General features: G+C 47.4%; 2 protein-coding genes across 2 annotated transcripts in view; both read right to left on the bottom strand.

The window, feature by feature from the left end:
- ITGB5 (integrin subunit beta 5) overlaps positions 1-1,988 on the bottom strand; it is a 66,636-nt gene extending 64,648 nt beyond the window's left edge. Inside the window, exon 1 of the mRNA XM_064156734.1 lies at positions 1,868-1,988. Coding sequence (XP_064012804.1) covers positions 1,868-1,973 — 106 coding nt within the window. The 5' untranslated portion in view covers positions 1,974-1,988. The remainder of the gene's footprint in view (positions 1-1,867) is intronic.
- Positions 1,989-19,251: 17,263 nt separating this feature from the next.
- Positions 19,252-24,077, bottom strand: part of MUC13 (mucin 13, cell surface associated) — a 43,252-nt gene continuing 38,426 nt past the window's right edge. Inside the window, exons 24-26 of the mRNA XM_064154323.1 lie at positions 23,179-23,266; positions 21,907-22,114; positions 19,252-20,701 (exon numbers count right to left, since the gene is read on the bottom strand). Of these exons, the coding sequence (XP_064010393.1) occupies positions 20,666-20,701; positions 21,907-22,114; positions 23,179-23,266 (332 nt within the window). The 3' untranslated portion in view covers positions 19,252-20,665. The remainder of the gene's footprint in view (positions 20,702-21,906; positions 22,115-23,178; positions 23,267-24,077) is intronic.

The raw sequence follows: 24,077 nt of genomic DNA, 5'->3' as shown, positions 1-24,077 counted from the left end.
AGGAACTACCTGAACAAAAACTAAGGTCTTTCCTTTCCATGAGTGCCATGACCAAAACAACTCACACTCCTGCAGCCAGCCATGGAGCCCAGTGACAGCTTTGAAGTTTCCAAATATGCTTTTCTTTCCACTTTGGAGCAACATCAAACCATTTCCAGCATTGTTGTGAAGACGAAGCTTTGTGAAGTGCTCAGTTTTTGGACTGAAATGTGAGCTTTCTGAGCTGAAGTAAAAACATGCAGGATTTTTTAGATGCCAGTCTTTGCTGTACCTGTTTCAGTGTACCCTTTCCAGGACTGGGCAAAGGAAGGACCTGAGGATGCTCATGCTAGTCCAGATCCCTTCAGGTATTGGGTCTTCACCCACTAAGACTGGAAGAAGCTCAGTCTGTTTCTTGATTCTCATATATTTAACAAAACTACTCCTGAACCACTTCAAGTAAACTTCTTATAATAGGAAAAATTCCACCTTGGATTTAGTTGAGATTAGTCTGGAGGAAAGTAATCCACCCCCCTTGGACTGCAGAGGTCCACACCCCACATACAGTCCTTTACACCGATGTTGCTCAGTAATTTTGCAGAGCAGCGTCCAGCAGGCACAAAGAACATCTCCAAACATTGTTACCTTGGGCAGAGCCACAGGAAAGCCCAGAACAGCAAAGGAAGAGAGTGCATCCCACTAAACAGATGAGATTTTAATACATCAAACTACTGATGCAGAGCAAGATAAGAAGCTCTCATGAAAGGTACTCAATGAATTTACTTATAAAGATTCTCCAGACAATCAGACCTCATTTTAAACCTGTTCTGCAAGAAATCCTAGTTTGGGCCACTCCTCAAACCAAAATTAATGTACTGGCTTGCTTGGGAGAAAAGAAAGTGATGTACTTTATCCTTGATATAGCTCAGTGTGAGGAGTGATTATTTTATTTGTGACTGCAACAAGCATTCTAACAGCTGTGTCTGCAAGATGGTCTTCAGCACAGCTGAATCACCAGTCCTAGGGACCAGACCCACAGAATAATTAAATAAATTAAAGACACTAAAACCTCTTGAGTTTTGCAGTCACATCCCACAGCACTCTGCAAGATGAGCCTCCTCTTAATGTAACTCGTTAAAACATTAAGCATTGAGAGTAAGCACCAGGATGGTGAACTCAAGACACTTCACGGGCTCCCTTCACATAAAAACGTTTCTCTGAGCGCTCAGAGAGAAGAGAAGCCCCGTTTCCAGTACAACTAGAGCAGAGCCACAAATTACACAGTGATCTCGAGTGCGTCCAGAAGCCATGACAGCGTTCCCAATGGGAACATGGGCTGGGACAAGGATGCAACACGCACGTCAGGGAAAGACATAAGGTGGGAGCGAGGGAACAATGTAAGGTGAGATCACGGAGATGGATCCCTGGCAAAGTCAGTGCTTGTGGCTTTCTGCTGCGGTTCCTCATCCAATCATTTGATACACGATGCTCAAACATCCCAGCGAAGTGCTTTTCTCTGAACATAAATAATTAGAGGAGGTTGTATTAAAGTACATATATAGGGAGAGCTGTATTTATAGCTGTTCCCTGCTTTTTACCGCCAAGGTGCAAAGCCCCGCATCGCAAAGCGCCAGCACCGGCTGCCCTCTGGGGCAGCGGGGCACAGCGAGCCGCGTCCCGCTGGCAGCGGGACTTCAGGCGGAGCGGGCGCACACGCCAAAAGTAGCAGAGAAAGCGGCGGGGAGACAGGAGCAGCCGGGAAGAGGTGCGGGGAGAGGAGGAAGAAACGCAGATCGCAGCCGAAGTGCGGCGAAGCGGGCTGGGGGACGATAATCCCCCTTCCCAGGCGGCGCTTGCAGGGCCCGGAGCGGCGGGAAGCGGCCCTTACCTCTGCCAGGCTGCAGTGGGGTGGCCAGGACGAGGAGGCGGAGGAGGAGCAGCGGGGGGGGCCGGCGGGCGGCGGCGGGGGCCGGCAGCCCCCCTCGGCGGGGCATGGTGCGGGCGGCCGGGGCGGCCGGGCAGCCCTTCCCGGCCGGGCCCTCCCCGCCGCCTTTTGTGCAGCCGCGGCGGCGGCGGGAGGAGGAGGCGGGGGCGGCGCCGCGGGGCTGCCCCGGGGGCGGCGGGACGGAGTTGCTCCGCGGTCGGCGGCGGGACGGGGCGGAACGGGACAGGACAGGCTGGCGTGCTTGTGTGCCGCTGTGGTGTCCGTGTGTCTGTATGCCTGTCTGCGTATCCGTCCCGCTCCCGAGAGTGCGCCGCCGCCGCCCCGCCGCGCAGGGAGGGGTAGCGCAGTCCCCGCGGGCGCGGAGCGGGCACGGCCTGGCCCGCGCACACGTGTGGTGCACAGGGACACGCAGGCAGTTCCACGCACGCCCGCGTTCGTGCACATCATCCCCCCGCGCGCGTACGTGCGTGCCTGCGCGTGCACACCCGCACCATCCACGCCACACATCCATCGTCACAGCACCGCGAAAGGGGCTGGGACCTTAAAAAGTCATCTAGACTAACCCCTTGCAGTGAGCAGGGACATCGTCAACGAATTCAGCTTGCTCCGAGCCCCGTTCAGTCTGACCTGGAATGGTTCCAGGCTTCTATCACCTCTCTGGGCAACCTGTGCCAGCCTCACTGTAAAAAACTTCTTCCTCGTCTCTAGTCTGAATCTCCCTCTTTTAGTTTAAAACCATCACCACTCGTCCTATTGCAACAGGCCCAGTTGAAAAGACTGTCCCCGTCTTTCTTGTAAGTCCCCTTTAAGTATTGAGAGGCCACTACAAGTCCTTTCCACAGCCTTTTCTGAGCAAGCACAATTCTTTCATGCTGTCTTCACAGGAGAGGTGCTACGCTCCTCTGATCAGTTTTGCAACCCTCCTCTGGACCCACACCAACAGGTCTGTGCTGGGAGCCCTTTTCATGCACATGCATGTGTGCACCCACCCACACAGGCACCCACGCATGCAGATACCTGCACACGGATGCACACGTGTGCACGGACACACACATGTCTCTCACAGACACCCACAGAGATGCACACACAGAGGCACACCCAGACATACGCCAACTCGGTGTGCACAGCCCCACGCACACACAGACACAGGCTGCCGTACCCACAGGCACAGGCACAACGCATGCCCTCCTCTCCCAGCTCACAGCAGGGCTTGCCCGTATTCCCCACGGGTCAGTGCCTGCTCTTCTGTGGCATTTTCCTGCTTCAGGGATTTTCTCTCAGCAAACAAACCGCGTCCATCTGTTAAGGGGCTCTTTAAGCAAAGGCATCCAGGCAGCGCAGCGCAGCCCTGCCTGCTGGCTTTTTGGCACTGTCCACAGACCCAGTGCCGGTCCCTGCTGCAGTGGGACATCAACACTTCAGATCTAAAGCAAACGGTGGGTTTATGAGTGCGTTTGCGTTGCTGGGAAGCTTTCTGTTTTCTTCTGATTTTAAAAGAAGCCGTAAATCACCCATTGAGCTGATCAGTTTACAGTAACAGTTAACTCCCCATGGCCTGCTGACCTTCATACCACTTCAGCATAACGTCTACTAGAGCTCGCCACTGGATTTTGCTTACAACCTGTCCTTAATCCCACACGTTGTACTGCTGTCTTCAGAAAGAAGTGACTGACTCTAGTGCCACCTGCCAGAACTTCATTCAATTTGCACTAAGTTCTGCCACTGCGTTCATAGACCTGGCTGGTTTCTGCAGACCCCGGGGTGACACCAGGTTTGGGTTTGAAGTTGCTACTTGTTACCTTTGGAAACAGCCACCTACAGAACTTGTGGTATTTCAAGTTGTAACATTTTAGCTGTCTCGGTGTGGCTAGCTCCTGCTATGCTTGTGGGATGGTGGTAACAGTACTGCTTGCAGCCAGTGCAAAAAAGACAACTGAATGTCCCACGGAAATCTCTGCTGTGATAGGAACATGGTGCCTGGGCCAGGCTGTGACCTACAAGCTGCCTTTGAGGCCTCAGCTGTGCGTGGAGAAAGGGGAGGCATCAGCTCTTCCCCTTATTCCACGAGAGCAATTAGGTGCATGCCATCACTCTTTCTTAATAGTAGAATTACTACTGGTCATGTTGCAACTTACCTGGAAATGCAAGCTGTGAGGACTGCAAAGCAGGTCAGTCTTCCATGGCACATTTTTATATATCTGTGAAAAGAGAGAAAATTAAGTGCAGAGGTAATTTGCATGAGATAAAGTACCTCATACAAGCCTCAATGTCCACAGAAGCCTCATGCAGACCTAGAAGTTTCTGCTCAGATCTGCTGGCCATGCCCAAGTACTCTGAGACACAACTACATGTACAGCCATATATAGACAGATTTGTGTGTGAGCTTCAATCACCCTGGCTGTGGGAGCAGGGAGCCCCTCATGCTTTGTCCCTGTGTCTTGTCGTGACATCCAGGGAGCAATGGAGGGAAGAAGCAGACGCACAGAGGTGAATGATGAATGGGCAGCAGGAAAAAAGGAAAAGCAGGGTGATGTGAGAAAGAAACTACCTGAAGGGAAGAAAACCACCTCCTGAGACTCAGCTGCATCACCTCAAGTAGCAGAGGAGAGGATTTGAGGAAGAGGGCCATGACTTGCAAAAGGAACGTATTGGAGTGGGACAGGAGCCAGGTGAGACATAGGAGCTCACTTGTCATCAGTTATATTTAGCCAGGCTCAGCCAAGGTCAAGCTTGTACCCTTGCTTTCTGTGGGTGCCTATGGCATCACTGCAAGCACCTAGTGCCCACCGTGTCTAGACTAACCACAGCCTTCAGCCCCTACAAGAAACCCCTGAGAATGGCCAGGAGCCATTACTAGACTTCTTTTGGGTCATGGGCTGTTGTCAGTGCTCAACGTCTGTTATCAGTCTTGTCACCCTAATCATATTTTTCTAGCCAAATCCTTGTGGAGGTCCCACAGATTCACAGGCTGTAAATCTCATCCCAGTAGACCACCCACAGCCTTTGGTATGGGCCCAGGACTCTACAGGAAAGCCTCCTTGGCACTGCAGGGAGGAAGTGCTACAGTTTCCCTGTTGAGAAGGGCATTAATACCCTTCTCCAAAGCCAGCACTGTGCTCTTGCCTGGGCATGCAGCAGCCAAAGGTGACATAATTGCACTAATGATCAATCAAGTAGCTCTAACCTCATGAGGGGAACTTTGTAATGGCCGACTGTGGAGAATGTACCCACCATATGCACCCACCTCTGAAGTGAGCCTTGTGCCTCTGAAGCTGGCCAGGGACCAAGAGGTGAAGCATCAGCATAGATAACATGGCTTGAAGTGAGGTGCACATAAAGAGTGTATAAATCCTTCCTGCTTGTCAGTGACCATGGTGCTAGACCAAAGCACACTGGCTGGTTTTCTGAAGTCAGGGATGAAGTGGCAGCAGATGCCTGAATAAAAGATTGCCTCCATGTATAAAACCAGATAAATCCCTCATCTTCCTCCTGAGATTCCCTTCTGCTGAATAAAGGGTAAGGAAAAAAATGCTTTTAGTGCCTATGCTCTAACAAGATTATTAAGAGCAAAGGGATCACACAAACAAGTAGAAAATGAGTTTGAAACAACACCATGAGTTTGGGACGGGAAGCTGAAGAAAGGGTCCATCCCCAGGGGATTGTGAAAGCATGACTTGCAACAGTCACTCTTGATTTCCAGGAGACATCACCACTGACCATGTTTTTTCTCTTCTGACCTTCATGTCTCCTGTCTAACAAACGCCATTCTTGAGGATTCTTTAGTCGATGGGATTGAGATCCCCCGAGCTCCTTCAAGTGTTTAGGTGCCACAGCGGCAATTGAGTCTGGGATTTGAGTATCATTGCTCAGTTGTGTTGCAACAGTAAGAGGAAAAAACCCAAGCTGGAAAGGCCTAATCTTTGTCCTTCCTTTCTTATCACTTGCTTTTTGAAGCTATGGTCAATGTGGGACACGAAGTCAACGTATCTGATCTAGGCATGCATTTGCAGGCGATGCAATTGTAAGATAGTTCTTTGGCTCTTTTATTATCAGTCAAAACAAATAAAATGCTTTATCAAAGATGCTTTGGGTGCTTTAAAGATAGGCTTTCATTCTCATGCCTTTCTTGTTGCAGGAAGGATGGAGAAAGACAGCTGAGTCACATCTAGATTTCTGCCATGGCGCTGAAGAGGTTCTATATTTTCAGTGATGACTACTCTTACTGAACCAGTTTGAGCAAAATGCTGGTCTCAGGGCCCCAGCCTACAATGGCAGCACATTGCAGATTGACACTTCACTTCTGCCTTTATACTTTGCAAAATATTGCCTTGATACTGCAGTAAAATCCTGGGATATTGCTGATTTTGTCCCATTTCCAGACTTTGGCGTAAGTTTAGGGCTGCTACTTGCTAGCAGGTCCATCTGGGAGACACATCTTCCAACTGGATGTAACTCATTGTAACCTCATTATTTGCTATAACTCATTTACCCACCATATCTGCAGTAAGTTCATAAGACACAGAATCTCATGCATAGCTCCCTAGTGTGGCAGAAAGATGAGTCAAGACAGCTAAGATTACCTTTTTCCAGAAGTCACAGTGAAGGTGGTGATGGCTGCAAGAGGAATCCAAGTGCAGCCTGGCCTTGGGCATCAGCATGTGGCAGGTCCGGAATATACCCCTCTGTCCTTTGGTCCAAGCAGCTCTCCATTCAACAGAAGATGGTCAAAACTAGGTGATGGAAGCCCCATCCCTCAAAGTTTTTAAGGCCAGGCTGGATGGGGCTCTGAGAAACCTGGTCTAGTCTGAGATGTCCTTGGCCATGGGAGGAGGGTTGGAACTGGATGATCTTCGAGGTCTCTTCCAGCCCTGAGAGTTCTGTGATTTTGTGACTATCAATCTGGGCTGATTTATGGTATCATAAAAAGAAGTTTTGGGGGAGCTAGGGATAAGCTGGGGTGTAGGAACAGCAATATGACATAAAAGACAAACTCCTTTGAACCTTAGAGAACTCCACTGTGTTACAAGCAGTTCTTGCATTAGGAATACACTTGATTTGCTTTTCCAGTTCCTCATTGTGCTGCTTCCCAGGTCCTCCCTGGCCGCACTGCAAAGAAAAATGAGAGAGCAGAGGCACATGCTGTGGGCACTGTGTGGCTGTGCCATCCTCACACTGCCTCTGTCAGTCAACCCGGGCCATAGACCCGGCTGCTGGACTTTTCACAGCCATGGAAAAAGTTTGTCTCCTACTTTTTCTGTGAAAGCTACCAAAAATTTCCAACTCACACAAAATCCTTGTCAGCATTGGGCAGCTATGGCATACCAAAAAATGACAGTCAAGGATTTCATCCTTTCTTATACACTATGTATGCTATTCTCCAGTTAAAGGTGTAGTTCATGCTGCTGCCTGCCATAAAAACAGATATTAAAATACCTTTTTTTTACCATCTGAGGATATATACTTCTGTTCTCAGCTACTCAGGAACAATGCTACTACTCCTGACCTGCTGAGAAGTGTTGCAGTACTGCTGAGGATCAGAGAACTACAGCTAAAGCTGTCTTGCCAAGTCTTGTCTCTCTCCTGCATGAGAAAAGGCAGGGTTCAGAATAAAGCTCTGTACAAGTTCATGCCTGGAGCTGGTGGGCTGGAAAGCAAGGGAAGCACATGGGGGAGGTTTTCCCCATGCCTCTAATGTGCATAAACTTGTTTCTTTCAAATAGTGACAATTAAGCCAGACCAATCTGGTAAGTTTTGATGTTCCTGCAGCTCCTTGAGCAGACTGGAGGCACTTATCTGCCTCAGTGGGGCACTGATCTGCTGAATTTAAATAGGTGATGGATGTCTTTGACAGAATCACAAAATTAACCAGGCTGGAAAAGACCTTCAAGATCGTTGAGTCCAACCTACCACCTAACACCTTATAATTAACTAAACCATGGCACTAAGTGCCTCATCCAGTCTCCTTTTAAACACCCCCAGGGATGGTGACTCCACCACCTCCCCAGGCAGCCCATTCCAATGGCAAATCACTTTGTGAAGAACTTCTCCAAACATCCACCCTAAACCTGCCCTGGCACAGCTTGAGGCTGTGTCCTCTTGTTCTGTCACTGGTTGCCTGGGGGGAGAGACTGACTCCCACCTGGCTACAGCCTCCCTTCAGGTAGCTGTAGAAAGCAATTAAGATCTCCCCTGAGCCTCCTCTTCTCCAGGCTGAACACTCTCAGCTCCCTCACCAGCTTTACTGCCCTTCTCTGGACACTTTCCAGCACCTCAGCATCTTTCTTAAATTGAGGGGTGCAGAACTGGACACAGTACTGAAGATGTGTCCTAACCAGTGCTGAGCACAGGGGCAGAATGACCTCCCTGCTCCTGATACAGGCCAGGATGCCATTGGCCCTCTTGGCCACCTGGGCACACTGCAGGCTCACGTTCAATTGGCTGTCAACCATTAGCCCAGGTCCCTTTCTGCCTGGCTGCTCTCCAGCCACTCTGTCCCTAGCCTGAGCACTGCATGGGGTTGTTGTGGCCAAAGGGCAGAACCTGGCACTTGGCCTTGTTAAATAAAACTCATAGCATTGGACTGTGCCCATCTATGCAGCCTGTCCAGGTCCCTCTGCAGAGCCCTCTTGCTCTCTAACAGATCGACACATGCTCCCAACTTGGTGTCATCTGCAAACAGTGATGCTGGACTCAATCTCCTGGTCCAGATCATCAGTGAAGATATTGAACAGGACTGGGCCTATGTGCTAGTTTGAAGCAAGCTAGAATGTTTTGGTAAAAGAACTAGATAATGGGCAGTGAGATGAAAAGCAATTGTGTCTCTTCACTCACAGTCATGCTGAGAACTCTGAGAAGAAGAAGTAAAACATTCTCCATTTTGTCTTTCATTCTGCCTTTGCCTTCAGACCTGGTCACATCTCATTAACCTTGCTCCCACTAACCTTGCTCCCTAACCTCTTGGCTGCACCTCTCTTCTTCCTGAGAACTGGGGTAAGGTTGAGAGGGCCGGGGGAGGTGTTGGGGTGGTTTGAGAGCCCCTCCTGGGGACTCAGGTTTCTGGGAGGGGAGTTGTGCTTCTGTATTGTTTATCCTTTGTATATTTCTGTATATAACTGTATATACTGTAAATAGCTGCTTGTATATTTGCTGCTGTAAAATAAATAGCTTCATTTATATTCCCAGAGGCCATCTGAGTTAGCTGGGGCAAATTCCAAAAGTGGGGGGGGGGCGGGGTAACCCCCAAACCATCACAGCCCAGCACTGATCCTTGGGGGACACCACTAGTGACAGCTGCCAACTGGATGTGGCACCACCACTCTCTGGGCCCAGCCCTCAGACAGTTCTTCACAGTATCACAGTATCATCAGGGTTGGAAGAGACCTCACAGATCATCAAGTCCAACACTTTACCACAGAGCTCAAGGCTAGACCATGGCACCAAGTGCCACGTCCAATCCTGCCTTGAACTGCCCCAGGGACGGCGACTCCACCACCTCCCCGGGCAGCCCATTCCAGTGTCCAATGACTCTCTCAGTGAAGAACTTTCTCCTCACCTCAAGCCTAAATCTCCCCTGGCGCAGCCTGAGGCTGTGTCCTCTCGTTCTGGTGCTGGCCACCTGAGAGAAGAGAGCAACCTCCTCCTGGCCACAACCACCCCTCAGGTAGTTGTAGACAGCAATAAGGTCACCCCTGAGCCTCCTCTTCTCCAGGCTAAACAATCCCAGCTCCCTCAGCCTCTCCTCGTAGGGCTGTGCTCAAGGCCTCTCACCAGCCTCGTCGCCCTTCTCTGGACATGCTCAAGCTTCTCAACATCCCTTCTAAACTGGGGGGCCCAGAACTGAACACAGTACTCAAGGTGAGGTCTAACCAGTGCAGAGTCCAGGGGCAGAATGACCTCCCTGCTCCTGCTGACCACACCATTCCTGATGCAGGCCAGGATGCCACTGGCTCTCTTGGCCACCTGGGCACGCTGCTGGCTCATGTTCAGGTGGGTATCAATCAGCACCCCCAGATCCCTCTCTGTTTGGCTGCTCTCCAGCCACTCCGACCCCAGCCTGTATCTCTCCATGGGGTTGTTGTGGCCAAAGTGCAGCACCCTGCACTTGGAGCTATTGAACCCCATCCCACTGGACTCTGCCCATCTGTCCAGGCGGTCAAGGTCCCACTGCAGAGCCCTTCTGCCCTCCAACCCAGCCACATCTGCCCCCAGCTTGGTGTCATCTGCAAACTTGCTGATGACTGACTCCATGCCCTCATCCAGATCATCTATGAAGATGTTAAAGAGGATGGGGCCCAGCACAGATCCCTGAGGGACACCACTAGTGACTGGCTGCCAGCTGGATGTGGCACCATCTTAACCCAGCACAGAGTGCCCCTGTCCAAGCCAAGGGCTGCCAGCTTGGCCAGGAGTTTGCTATGGCAGACAGTGTCAAAGGCATTGCTGAAGCGCAGGTAGGCTACATCCAGAATAACCATGAGCCATGCCAGGAACTGAGGAGCGTGTGGCCAAAGGAGTGGGCATGAGGACACACAAGACTGTGGCACGGAAGAGAGTTAAAAATTAAGAGCTGTCTGGAAAGCTGCCTGTGGTGTCTATTAATGGTTAGCCCTAATTAAAACGTGCTCATTACAAGGCTTTGCTGCTCTGGTGCCTTCTCGAACTGCAAAGAGCCAGCTCCATCTTGTGGCCAGGGACTCTGCCAAGCCGCGGGGAGAAGGCAGTGCGAGGAGGAACTGATAGCCTGAAGGTCTGTCCCTACCTCTTTGCAGGGGGCTTTAAGAAACGTCCTCTCTTCCTGCAGCTCTTACCTCAGATAAACAGGACCTGTTTTAATTAGTACTCTGGGAAAGCCACAAGATCCGAAAGCATTCACTGGGTGCACCTAGCAGAGGCTTCCTCATAAATGGAAAGCCTGAAGAGACTCCCCTTTGTATGTGTCTGTATGGGGGAGGAATCATTAAATCTGATTTAATATGTCCACAGGAAGAGCCAGCTAAGGTTGACTTCACTCAAAGATCTGGCAAAATTCCCACTACATGGAGTAAAAAGTCCAGGCCCCTATCTCAAAGGCAAGCAGAGGTGTGTGATGGTTTGGGTGTTACCCACCCCCCTACACTTCAGAAATCACCCAGACTAGACTCAGCCTGCTCTGGAAATATGAATGAGGCTTATTATTTACAGCTGTCACAATATACAAGCAGATATTTACAGCATATACATTTATATACAGAAATATAGAAGCTAAAAGGTAATACAGAAACACAACTGCCCTCCCAGAAACCTGAGTCCCCAGGAGGGGCTCTCAACCACCCCTGCACCTTCCACCTACCCCTCTCAACCTTACCCCAGTCCCAAGGAAGAATGGAGGTTCAGCCAGAGGTTAGGAAGCAAAGTGGGTTAGTCCAAAATAGAGGGTGAGGTTAGAGATGCAGCATAGCCAGCAGCCCAAGTGAGAGTGATGCTGAGTGTTATCTATATTTTGACTTATGTTTTTATACATCTCAGCAAGCCTATGAGCAACGTAGACATCACCATTGTTTTCTTTCCACAGCCTGTAATCTAGTCCTTCTCACCAAAACATTCCAGCTTGCTTCAAACTAGCACAAGGTATCAACTGTTTTCTGACAAATTCCCCTTGGATCTGTGTGATTTGAGCCTCCCAATGTCCCATGTAGCTTTTTCAAAACCTCATTTGACCCTGGGCTATGTACTCACTTTCTGAAGCAAATCGTTGGACTCTGGGTTTTTGCTTGTGTTTTTCTGGCAAACTGTTTCTGCCCAGCACAAGCCTGCTGCTAGAATCTGTTCCCACCAACCTTGGAAGGACAAAACGGTTGAGACATTATGGCAGGTCTAGAAGAAAAGGCCTTGCTTTGAAAAGAATAATAATGTACTGTTGCTGCACACCTGCAACACAAGCCCTGTTTCATTTAGAGGCCCATGTCCACAGTTCCTCCTCAGGGACCTTTATTCCTGTTTGAGGTCAGTATAAAAGAGCAGTGTGCACTTGCAGCCCAGGATCTGGTTGGCACTCTGGGCTGCATCAGGACAAGTGTGGTCAGCAGGTCAAGGGAGGTGATTCTTCCCCTTTGCTCTGCTCTGGTGAGACCCCACCTGGAGTACTGCATCCAGTTCTGGAGCCCCCATTACAAGAGGGATGTGGACATGCTGGAGTGTGTCCAGAGAAGGGCCACTGGGATGATCAGAGGGCTGCAGCACCTCTGCTATGAGGACAGACTGAAAGAGTTGGGGCTGTTCAGTCTGGAGAAGAGGAGGCTCCCAGGTGACCTTATTGTGGCCTTTCAGTATCTGAAGGGGGCCTCCAAAAAAGCTATCAGGGAGTGACAGGACTAGGGGGAATGGAGTGAAGCTGGAGGTGGATAGGTTCAGGCTGGATGTGAGGAGGAAGTTGTTCACCATGAGAGTGGTGAGAGCCTGGAATGGGCTGCCCAGGGAGGTGGTTGAGGCCCCATCCCTGGAGGTGTTTAAGGCCAGGCTGGATGGGGCTGTGGGCAGCCTGATCTAGGGTAGGGTGTCCCTGCCCATGGCAGGGTAGTTGGAACTGGACAATCCTTATGGTGCTTTCCAACCCTAACTGATTCTATGATTTTAAAAGTCAGGCACTGAAATACCTGCCTGAACTTGACCCCTGATACCCATCTAATTAAACATTCCTCTGCCTGAGAGGGAATGAGGTATCTCAGCATGGTAATAAACTCTTGGATTAATTTGCTGTCCAGATATGAAAGGTTTTTTTGGTTTAGTTTGTTTTTTGTTTTGGTTTGGGTTTTTTTTGGGGGGGGGTTGTTTTAAATTTTGGCTGATTTATCCTATAAAAGGACAAAAGTCTTCTTAAGACTTTTTTTCCAAAGTCTTATCCATGCAGCAGATTTTGTTTCCCTAGCTACAGCCTGTAAACTGAAGGAGAGGCTGAGATTCTCTAATGTTTAACCAGACTCACATCAGTGGGTATGGGGCAGGCAGCAATAATGCTCACTGGCTGAAAGCTTTCCTCGCCCTCCCCACCCTAACAAGAAGTGATGGACATTATTCTGGGAAGCTGTAAATGTAATTTTACAAAGCTGTCTGCCAAAAGCAATGACCAGACTGAAATCAGCTGGGTTAAATGCCCTTCAGGGTACTACCAGAAGTGTTAGAGAAAAAAAGGGAAGAAAATGCTTGGCTGTCATAGATGTCCACTAAAAGCAATACTGACCCTTCCACAGCCCTCTCTGGGCAAAAAAACTCCTATCCCTCTCAGTGCTCTATTTTCCCTTTTCCTGCTTATCTGACCCTGCAAGTCTTCCAGATCCCTCAGGGAAAACTCTGCCGTGTCTGGGCCAGCAGCTAGGCAGATACTTTCCCTCCACTCCCCTTGGTGTAGCCCACCTTGGCAGGTGCCATGGGGAATAATGCCTGGGGTTTGGGGACATCACCTGAGAACTGGGGAACAGAGAGAAGCAGGTGAGGCACAGCTCCCTCACAAGCTGTTTTGCTCCCACCAGGAGAGAGGGGTTGGGAGCTGTTGGTTTGCTTTTCCTGGAGTGGAATAAACTGCTCTCCAGAGGTTACTCTTTGGAGCTTGAATGTGAAAGGCAGCACCTTTCTGGAAACATCTTTCATTGGTTTAGTTAGCTGCTTGCAAAATATTTCCTTGTTTCTTTCGTGAGGCTGTGTTTATATAAACAGTAGGAGCCTGGTGAGAAGCAGCTTGCCCTGCCTCTGCATAGTTTATGGACAGCCTGGGTATAACTAAGGCATAAACAATGTACTAAATACACACACTCCAAGCCATCACCTTTCTGCTGCTGAATAAAGTAGCTCAATGAGTTTGGAAGATGAGAAATGTCCCCTTGGCTCAGGTTGTCCATCCATCCCCAAAGCTCTGTTTCAGGAGAGGTTACCCTGAAGGTCTGGCTCATTTTACAACCTCTTCTGCCATCGGCCCTACCTTCTCATACTGTTGGTAGAGGGCACATCTCTATCATGCAGTTCCATCCTTAAATATGCCTTAATCTAGTTTTGAACACATAGATACAGTGTCTCCAACCCCCCCGTGGCAGCAACCTCACCACCCACCTGTAAAGTACTTCTTTATTCTGTCTGGTTTATGCTGACTTCCTTTAACTCTGTGTACCCCCAATTTCTGGTGGGTGTTTCACTGCCATCCCAAATCAATGGCTTTGGGGACCTATCAAACTCAATGAGTTCCGATGAGTCTATGGGGTGTGATGGTCTGGGAACACAGCTCCTTCAGGTCCCCTGCATCAGTGCCACCTGGTCCTGGTCACTTATTAACAACCACTTTAATCTGTTTGACCTCATACTTCTTGTTACCTAGTTACTTCCCTTCCCTTTACTCCAGCTACCTCTCTGCTCCATGTTACCTTTGTAATTCCATTTGCTCTGGCTCCTCTAGCTGATCCACTGCAGAGCATAGCAGATGTGGAAAGCACCCCAACAGCTTCAGCTGCAAGAGGAGCCACAGAGAAATCACTCAGCTTCTCTGCTATGTCTTTGTCAACTTCGTATGCCCCTTTTATACCCTCATCATCAGCATTTCCACCAATTTCCTAGCTGCCTTTGTGGTTTTGGTGTATTTGAAGAATCTTTTATCAGCAGTTAGAGTGTCCTTTGCAAGGCAATTTATGGTTTCTTATTTTTAGGCCTGTTTATTTCCTGGTTACTTGTGACCTGACATGTTTTATAGGTCTCTTGGTTCTTACACCACTTTTAGGCTCTCAGAGTTGAGTTTGGGAATTATTTTTGCTTGCCGCAAGAAAACAGCATCTTTGATCACACCCCAAAACCTGAGAGAGTTCAATCTAGTCCTCTTGGGAACTCTTAATAAGCAAAGCTGCTCCATCTGCAAAGACCAGACGCCTGGCTTTGAAGCAAAGAGCATTACTGGGCTAAAATAAAAGGCTGAAGAGTGAGAGAAATTGGGAGAAAAAATGAGCAATCAATGACTTTGCAGTTGCCCAAGTTAGCAAATGGCAGTCCTCCTCCCACAGGAGTGGCAGGTAAACAAGGCAGTTGTGGGCTTGCCTTGATTGCCTTTCTGTGGTTTGTGGTTCTGGGATAACAGATCCCAGAATTCTCTTCCTGAGTTGTATCGGTGTTCAGTCACCCTCCTGCTCCTAGGGGTAAGCAGAACTGGTTTCCTTAAAACTGGACAAGGACACTGATGTTCACTGGAGCATATTCCTGAAGCCCTCCAAGTCTCAGATGAGTTTCTCTAAAAGTTTCCTGTGCAGGGGGTATCTGCTGGGGAAGCCATTCCTGGTGAGAAGGGGGAAAAGAGCCTCTCTTTACTCCTGTTCCTCTTCTAAGAATCATAGAATCAACCAGGTTGGAAGAGACCTCCAAGATCATCCAGTCCAACCTAGCACCCAGCCCTAACCAATCAACTAGACCATGGCACTAAGTGCCTCATCCAGGCTTTTCTTGAACACCTCCAGGGACGGTGCCTCCACCACCTCCCTGGGCAGCCCATTCCAATGCCAATCACTCTTTCTGGCAACAACTTCCTCCTAACATCCAGCCTATACTTCCCCCAGCACAACTTGAGACTGTGTCCCCTTGTTCTGTTGCTGGTTGCCTGGGAGAAGAGGCCACCCCCCACCTGGCTACAACCTCCCTTCAGGTAGTTGTAGACAGCAATAAGGTCACCCCTGAGCCTCCTCTTCTCCAGGCTAAACAACCCCAGCTCCCTCAGCCTCTCCTCATAGGGTTTGTGTTCCAGGCCTTTCACCAGCTTTGCTGCCCTTCTCTGGACACATTCCAGCACCTCAACATCTCTCTTGAATTGAGGAGCCCAGAACTGGACACAGTACTCAAGGTGTGGCCTGAGCAGTGCTGAGTACAGGGGAAGAATAACCTCTGTTCTTGGAAGAAGTGCTGTCATTGACCTTTGAAATCAACAAGCCAGCCAAGTCAAACAAAATACACAAGTCGAGCCATGGTACCTTACCTTATTTATGCCTCCAGCTTGGTACATCACATGCAGGATCTGTGTAAAAACAGTCTCATAAAGGAAACAAAGGTTGGCTTTTGATAGCAAGTCCACAGAAATAAGCAAAAATACTTCCTGAGTTCAGGCCTGAAAGGTGCTGCCTTTCACATGCAAGCTTGGATGCTGGGCGTGTTTGGATGAAGAGTTTTGTATCTCATTTTCCATGCTGTTTTCAGGCATAAGATCAAGGCCATCCTTACCCCACCTTCCCAACATATGTGTGACAGTGCTTCTCTAAGGCAGCTGCCCAAATTCAGGCTCTTACCCTAGAGTCATCCACAGCACCATACCCCTCCCTTACAACCCCTCATCACTTCAGTACTCTCAGGTGTACCCAGATAAATGAAGAATGACACCTGACTCAGGTGGTCCAAATATCCCCAATACAGGTGTGTGCAAGTATTTGGCCCCAACTCATTTGGCATATTTTAGTACCCCTGTGCAGTTGTACTAAGCAGTCCCTCTAGCCTGATTTTTAGTCAGGGCAAAAGTAGGTGGCAGACCTTGGAGTCACCATCACCCCACTTTCTCTGTGAGTTACATACCAACAGGATGCCTTACATCTTAACAAAGCAGATGATCATCAAGGCTGGAGCAGGTGAACCTTGGGGGCCCTTTGAAGCTGGCATTCTGTGACTCTGTGTGATCTCAGGATGGGTAAAAAGTTGTGGCAATTCCCTGAAGACTGCCACTCTGCCCGCAGGCATGTCCTCTCTCACACTGATGGGTTGCACTCAGCTCCCTTTCCCATGCCCAGTTGAATTTTGCAGGATAGGCAGCTGAAACAACACATGAGCAAAGTGGCAGTAGCCATAAAGCACCACAAAGAGCTATTTTCCATGATCATATTTCACAACAGAGTTACACATTGCTAAACAGAAGAGAAAGATCTGAGAATTTGCCCTTTCACTGCAGAATTCCAGTCCAGATAAAATAGCTGCAGCAGCTTTTGAAATGTTAAAGACTAGTAGGCTTACAGTAGTATCTGATAGTCCATCTCCAACACAGGCTAAATGAGAATTCATTGCAGCTGCAGAAATTAGCTTTGAACTAGAACAGAGAAGATTCCTGTGCAGTTCAGTGATGCAGACACAGAACTGTTTTTGCCACTTTTTATTATTAAAGTCAGAAAATGTCTAAATAGCAGACCCTAAGTTTTACTGCATTAAAGTTTTGTTGATCACTGACCTTTCAGCAGCATTTCCAACCCCTATTTCTTTGTGAATGAATAAGAGATAACACTTGAAAGCCTCTTTCATGTGCCTCTGCAGCAGGCTACTGTTACATGTACTTTAAGGATCTTCTGCACTAAGCTGAGGGAACCAGGCAATTCACTTCAATGAAAGACTCTTGATGTATTGAAAACTCTTTATTAGACTTCACATAACCCCATGTTTCAGTCTGCCACGCAAAGAAGGGGAAAAGTATCCAAGCAAGAACAGCAAGCTGAACAAACTAGAAGTCTACACTGAGCTTGATGACTTTTTGCCATTACTTCTGTCTCTATCTTACATGCCCTTCAGTGTCTTATCCTGTGCAGAAAAAAACAGGGGAAAGGGGGAAAGGAAAGGGCTTAGCAGAGAGATTAGAAACAGGGAGCATCCCCTTCACTCCTGGAATGGTGGAGACAGGCAGGTCTCAAAGAAAAAGAAGGCAGGCGTGAGAACATCATACCTGAATGATACTGTTGGGGAAGGGAGGTTGTCTCCTTTGTAGGGCTTTTCTAGCTGGAGGAATGTCAGGGCCTCTCTGCATTTTGTGCTAAGGGTAGCCACTGTGCTTTGTTTTGCTCCTTACAGTTACATATTCTCAGAAGAAAAAAGTCAAGAAAATACGACCCAATCTCTACCAACCTTCGAATAAGGAATAGTGAGTATCTAAACCCAGCCATCCCTGCTCAGATAGAGCGAAGATCATCTTGCGCAGGTTGAGATGCACAGAGCCAGTGGAAGGTGAGTAAGGCCAGGTGTCCTCCAGACACCAGCCAATAGTAAATGCTGTGCAGCCAAATCACAACAGCAAAAAAGACAAGGGTCTACTGGAAGAAAGAAACAGTGAAATCTCAGGAAAATAATAGAGAGAAAATTGTACCTGCCTGGATGCATACCTGTGTGATCTGGTACAGGTGATCCTGTTCTGGCCGGGGGGTTGGACTGGATGATCTTTTGAGGTCCCTTCCAGCCTTCTGTTATTTTTTTCACCTGGCTACTTCTAAACTATGGCTTATTTCAGGCAGTCCATACAAAGCAAGGCTTGCCTTCTTTTGCTGGAGAAGCCAGATGAGAAAGATGAGGACTGTTTAGTCCCCAGTTTTCAATCACGTGTCTGACAAGTGGGAGCTGGTTTTGATCCCAGAGAGTACTAGAACAACACATCTGTGTGCCCATCCCAGTATCCTCTACAGTCACACACAGTGCACTCTACTGCTGGCCCCCAGACTTGTCCTTTTGATACTGTGCTAACACAGGAATATCGAGGAATATATAATTCTCATAGAATGAATGATTCTTAGTTTCCACAAGAAATAAACTGGGTAAACAGTAAGAAATTGTAACTGTGGGTTTGAGAAAGAAGTTAGGAGGAGCAAACTGGTTTAGACAGACTCTGCGTTCAGTCTGTCTCATCAACCATATCAGACAGCCTAAAGAGCATGCACTAAGAAGTTGGTCAGCTGAAGGCTATAAGGAGGAAAAGGAGGGATGCCCCAAGCAACCACTAGGAGACCCCCACAGCATATAATGAGCATATGTGCAGACTTACATATGTAGTGAGTGCCATTAATATGAATATGCTAATAACTTCTTAGAAAAATGGTGAAACTGTATGAGATGTAAGCAGAGATGCCCTGAGTTTTACTGCCTTTGGTACACTGAGATTGAGCAATCCCCTGCTGCTAAAGAAAAAAAATGCCTGCTTCCTAACACCTCACTGGGCTCAGGGCATTGTCTTGCCTTATTCAGAAACAATTTAAGCCAAACCCCAATTTTATGTTATTTTAGCTGCATGACATTAAGAGTCCCAGATACACACAGCTGCCCTCACAGAGAACACCATGTCCAACGTTTTCAAAGCACTGCTGCAATAACTACCCAGTTTTCACCACACAAAATTGCTGTCAGCATTGTAACAACAAACTTTTTAGCTTCATTAAGACTCAATAATGTTTGTGATTGGAACCTCTGAGTGACAGCTGGGTGCTGATACAGTCTGTGCACGTTTACACCTGAACTCAGCACAAGTTTTAATATAAACTAGCATCTGGAATTGTAAAGAAAAAACAACACCACCAGGCAGCAAGAGAGGAAAACCTTAGTATTGAGAAACAGGAATGTTTAATAGCAAAGTGAATCTGCATATATAAAAGCCAAAACGCTAAATATAACATGGAATTCAACAATGCTTTAAATGAATTTAATCTATAAATATATGTACATATTTATGCATATATATAATATATAAGGAAATGTTAATACTAGCCATTAGATAAGGCACAGTCAGTAAATTCCAGTAAAATGTAGGTTCTTTTAGAGGCAGATTTATTGAGTGTATGTAAAAAAAAAAAGAGAGGGAGAGAAAAGAAAAAAAACAAAAGTAAAAAATCACCTGAAGACCATTCAGACAAAACATAAAGAATTGAAATAGGGGGAAAACAAACCAAGCCCACAATTAATGTTTTTCACAGGAGCTGAGAATATCAAATCAGCCTAGTTGTCCAAGCTAGAGGACAGCAGCGAGTGTTTGGTTGAAGACGTTGTTTCTTGTCACTATATATATTGGGAAGGAAGGCTGCACGAAAAGTCAGGCAGTACTATTGCCTCACACATTGCAGGAATGCAAAGTGAAGAAGGATAAAAGCAGGCAGATGCTGACCTTGGTTCCCACCAGCTGCTGGCTAACTTATCCCAGAAAGGATAATGGACACCTCGTTCATGAGGAAAACAAGGCGTGGTTTATACTGATGGAGTGGGTTGTCCTTGACTAATTATGCTAATGTGTAGGCATGTGCCTTGTGGCCCTGAGGGTATATATTGAGAGCCAAAATGATCAGTAAAGGTCGCTGGCATAATTCACATTGAATCATCTGGAGTCCATGTGGCATCGCCTTGATCACATTGATCTGTGGGGCCTTGACCACGTTCCCGCGGCAAGGTAAACAGCATTCTGCAACAACACATGTCAGCAGAGGGCTGAAGAGAATGCTTTCAGGTAGGAAATATTGGGACACTGAGAAAGGGGAAAAGATTGTATCATATATAGTGTAGAGAAACAGATTAGGTTCTCATGAAGAACAGTTTTGATCACCCCAAGCCATGTAGGTTGCCTGTAGCTGAAAGAGCAAGCACAAATACAGACAAAGCTCTGGATATGGACATTTTTCAGCATAGCACATATTGTCTGGGCCATCTTTCAGAAGGATTTAAAGACAGCAGGTATCTTGTCTACACTCTGATCTCCTAAAAGAAGTCTATTGTTTATTGGAGCTAGTTAGTTCTTGCAAAAGTTTTTTTCTTCTCCCTACCCTTTGCTTCATTTTCCCCCTATTTCAGAGAGTTGCCCATGATCTCTTTCATGCAGGGATCTTTTTCCTTTAGAAAGTCTTCAGAGAATCTGGGGTTATGGACTTCTTGTCTCTTCTGCTGAAGTAGCTGCATTGGTGAGAGGCTGTGAAACAATTTGGTCTGATCCTTTGTCGTGGTGATTGTCCATCCTTCTACTGCTCTGCTTGCTTAATATCTGTTCTGCATCCTGAAGCCCTCAGGTTCCTGTGACATTTTATAGAATTTGGACAAGAAAAGAAATAAAGAGTAGCTCTGTGTCATAAAGCTCCCTTCTCAGAACCATTCAGCATTCAGCACACTGCACATGATAGTCCTCTCTTTGTGAAACACCATCCCTCCAGGAAAACCAAGCAAGGTGAGAAGCTGGTATCTTTAGAAAGTTAGAAATGCCCACATCCATGTGAATCTAATCAATTGACTAACGAAACAGATGTGCTTCTTCTCTTAATTGACAGCTTTTTAAAAGCAGGGAGTTTTTAAACATGAAATTTCTGGATGGCTTCTATCACAGTTCAGGTCTCAACTCTGCAAAATGCATTAATATAATAAAATTATTTTCCTCCCTAAACAAGAGTAGTTTCTTGCACCACAGAGGCGGAGGTAAAATGTCATTTAAATGAGCTGTGAACAGAAAATGTGCTTCCCTATTAACTTGATGCATGCAGAATCCAGCAAATCAACTGTATCACAGCATAGCCCATTTCAAGCCCATGCTCCCTCCACAGCTGCCTTGCAGAGTTCAAGAGTAAAGCAGGCAGGTTTTTCAGGACACACCTTCCAGCTGATGACATCTCCAATGATCAGGCTCCCCTGGGCTATACCAATGCAGAAGCAGCATTAGCTTTATCATGGCAACTTATCCCCTTGCCATGTTGCAGCAGCTGCAGTGGCTCTGACAGTGGGCTAGGCAATGGAAGAGGGGGTGGGAGGATGCTGACACTTTGGCCAGCTGTGCCTGCTAAAGATAGCTGTGGATGTTCTTTTGTTTCTGGATTCCAACTGGAATCTCCCCAGGAGTAACTTGTATCCATTACCCATTGCAGCACCTAATGACACCACAACTGGCCTAAAAAGCAGCACAGGCTGTAGCAGCCTGTAGCACTTGCATGCAGGCCTGTGCTGAAGGATGTGTTTGCCGGTGCAGAAAGAACAGCAGATTGATGGCAGCCAAACTGATGTTTTCACCCTCGCTTTTCACATATCCCTTCTGTGATCCTAGGCTGAATACCAGGCCTTTAGGAAGGTCTTCATGAGTTCAGCATTAAGCATATTTTTTTTAAGCTACAGCTACAGTTGTTCAGTTGCCTTTTTACCCCTCTGGCCTCCTAGGTCAAGGCAGGACAGACAGAGTGAGTTCAAACTCCAGCAATGTAGCCCACATTTTCTGAAGGCCTGTGTGAAGCACTTACCAAATCATCATAATCCCTCTCCGCAAAGCGACCTCTCTTTGTGGAATGGGTCTCATATGGGTTGTTTGGCTGATATCCTGGATTAGAGTGGCCAGAAGTGGTCTGCACTCTGGGGAACATCATGGTTGGTCTACCTCCAGAAGTATTTGGGTTGGAATATTCTGAGTTTATGAGAGTCTTCTTCTCTGGGTCTTCTTTGTGTTTGGCCCTTCAGAGGAAATGAAAGAACAGAGGTTGTTTTAAAAGAGCTTTTAGTGTGCCTTACTTACTCAGTAAGTCCAACTCATGGAGTTATTCACTCCCACCTTGCTTTTAATGTTCAGTCCAGTTCTGAAACATGTAACAGATTTTTCTAACATACCTATTGCAAAAGCCTTTTAATATATGTCAGAGTACAGCATTTGGCACATTTTGTCACAAATGGGGCTAAAGTCCTAGGATAGACAGAGGAGGAATTTGGCCTCTTTTCAACTAGTTCCTAAAGGAGTTTTCTTAACCACCTTGAACTCTGATTATTCAGAGGAAGAAATGAGGAATCATTAGGCCCAATTAAGAAAAGCTGCCCTCATGCCTGCAGCCAAATCTGGACACTCAAAGGGTGCATTTGAATTGTCTGAGATCATAAGTTCATATGTTGCATACATGCCCAGTGCCAGCTTGTGTACCTGCTGGCAGCCTATGCCTGCTATGGGCAGTCTTCTAGGCATCTTCACCTAGGCAGCGCTGAGAGCAAAGGCAGAGGAGCCACTTAAGTGTTTCTACATTTATTGTGTAGAGAAAAGTGAGGAGGTGCAACTGCAGTTGGTAATTTGCCAGTACACCAGAAATAGGAAGCTTTAAAGAGATGCTTGGCTGGAAATGCCACCCGTATTGAGCTGAAAGGCTTTGAGCTGAAGTGTGTTGCAACAGGAAAAGCTTCCGAGGGTCAGAATTTGGGCCATGCAGTCTTCTGATATCAGCATCCTTCTTCAGTCTCATATGGATTCTGTATCAGCACTGGCCAGGGCAGGATTAGTACAAATGGGTCAGGTGTGTATTTTGAAGACTTGGATGAAGCATTCATAGCTGAAGTTACAGCAAGAGAACAAATACTTTGGGGAAAAGCATACTGGCAAACCCAAATTCTAATGGCTACATGGCTTAAAGGAACTTGTCTGCCCCACCAGGCAGGCGAACACGTTTACAGCCCTGCCCCTCTTTAAATTTCTGCTTAAAGCTCTCTATGAGTGTGCATCAATGCAGCTTCTGTTCAATTTTAAGAAATAATCTTACCTTACTGAAACAATGGATATAGCTATCAACAAACTCAGGACAATAGCTCCAAGCACTGTACCCACTATTATAAGGATGAGTTCACTATCTGGAAAAAAAACAACAACAAAACAAAATCAATTAAACAAGAAAACCAGTTTAAAACTCCCAGCAAATAATAAAAACCAAGTCCTGTCCCTGTCCCTTGTTGAATTTCATGAGGTTGGCCTGGGCCCACATCTCCAGCCTGTCCAGGTCCTTCTGGATGGCATCCCTCCTGGCATCCTTTCCTACCTTCCTCTTTTTGGGGATGCATTGCTCTTGGGCCTGGAGGAGATAATCCTTGAACACTGACCAGCTTTCCTGGGCCCCTCTTCCTTCCAGAGTTCTTTCTTGGCACCCTGCCAAGGACATCCCAGAAGAGGTTGAAATCTGCTCTTCTGAAGTCCAGAGCACTGAGTTTGCTATGAACCCTCCTTGATGCCTTGAGGATCTTAAACTCCACCATTTCATGGTCACTGCAGCCAAGGATTCACTTCACTGACCAGCTCCTTGTTGGGGAGGACTGGGTCCAGAATAGCACCTTTTCTTGTGGGTTCCTCTACCACTTGGAGGAAGGGTATCATCAATGCATCCCCAGAATCTCTTAGATTGCTGGTGCTCTGCTGTGTTGTCCTTCCAAGAGATGTCAGGGTGGTTGAAGTCCTCCATGAGGACCAGGGTCTGTGATCGTGAAGCTTCTCCTGTTTGTAAATGGCATCATTTGATTCACCTTCCTGATCAGGAGGTCTATGTCACCTTCTTGGGTTTTTTGCTTGTTAGTGGGGCTGGGGTTTAAAAACAAACAACCCACCCAAACCCAAGAAACATCTCAACATGCTGATATTGCTTGCCAAGATGGCATGAAACAGCCATTGCCC

Source organism: Pogoniulus pusillus, chromosome 2 (assembly GCF_015220805.1).
Source record: "Pogoniulus pusillus isolate bPogPus1 chromosome 2, bPogPus1.pri, whole genome shotgun sequence".
NCBI lineage: Eukaryota > Metazoa > Chordata > Aves > Piciformes > Lybiidae > Pogoniulus > Pogoniulus pusillus.
The sequence above is the reverse complement of the archived record's forward strand: the minus strand, read 5'-3'. Positions and strand labels throughout refer to the sequence as shown.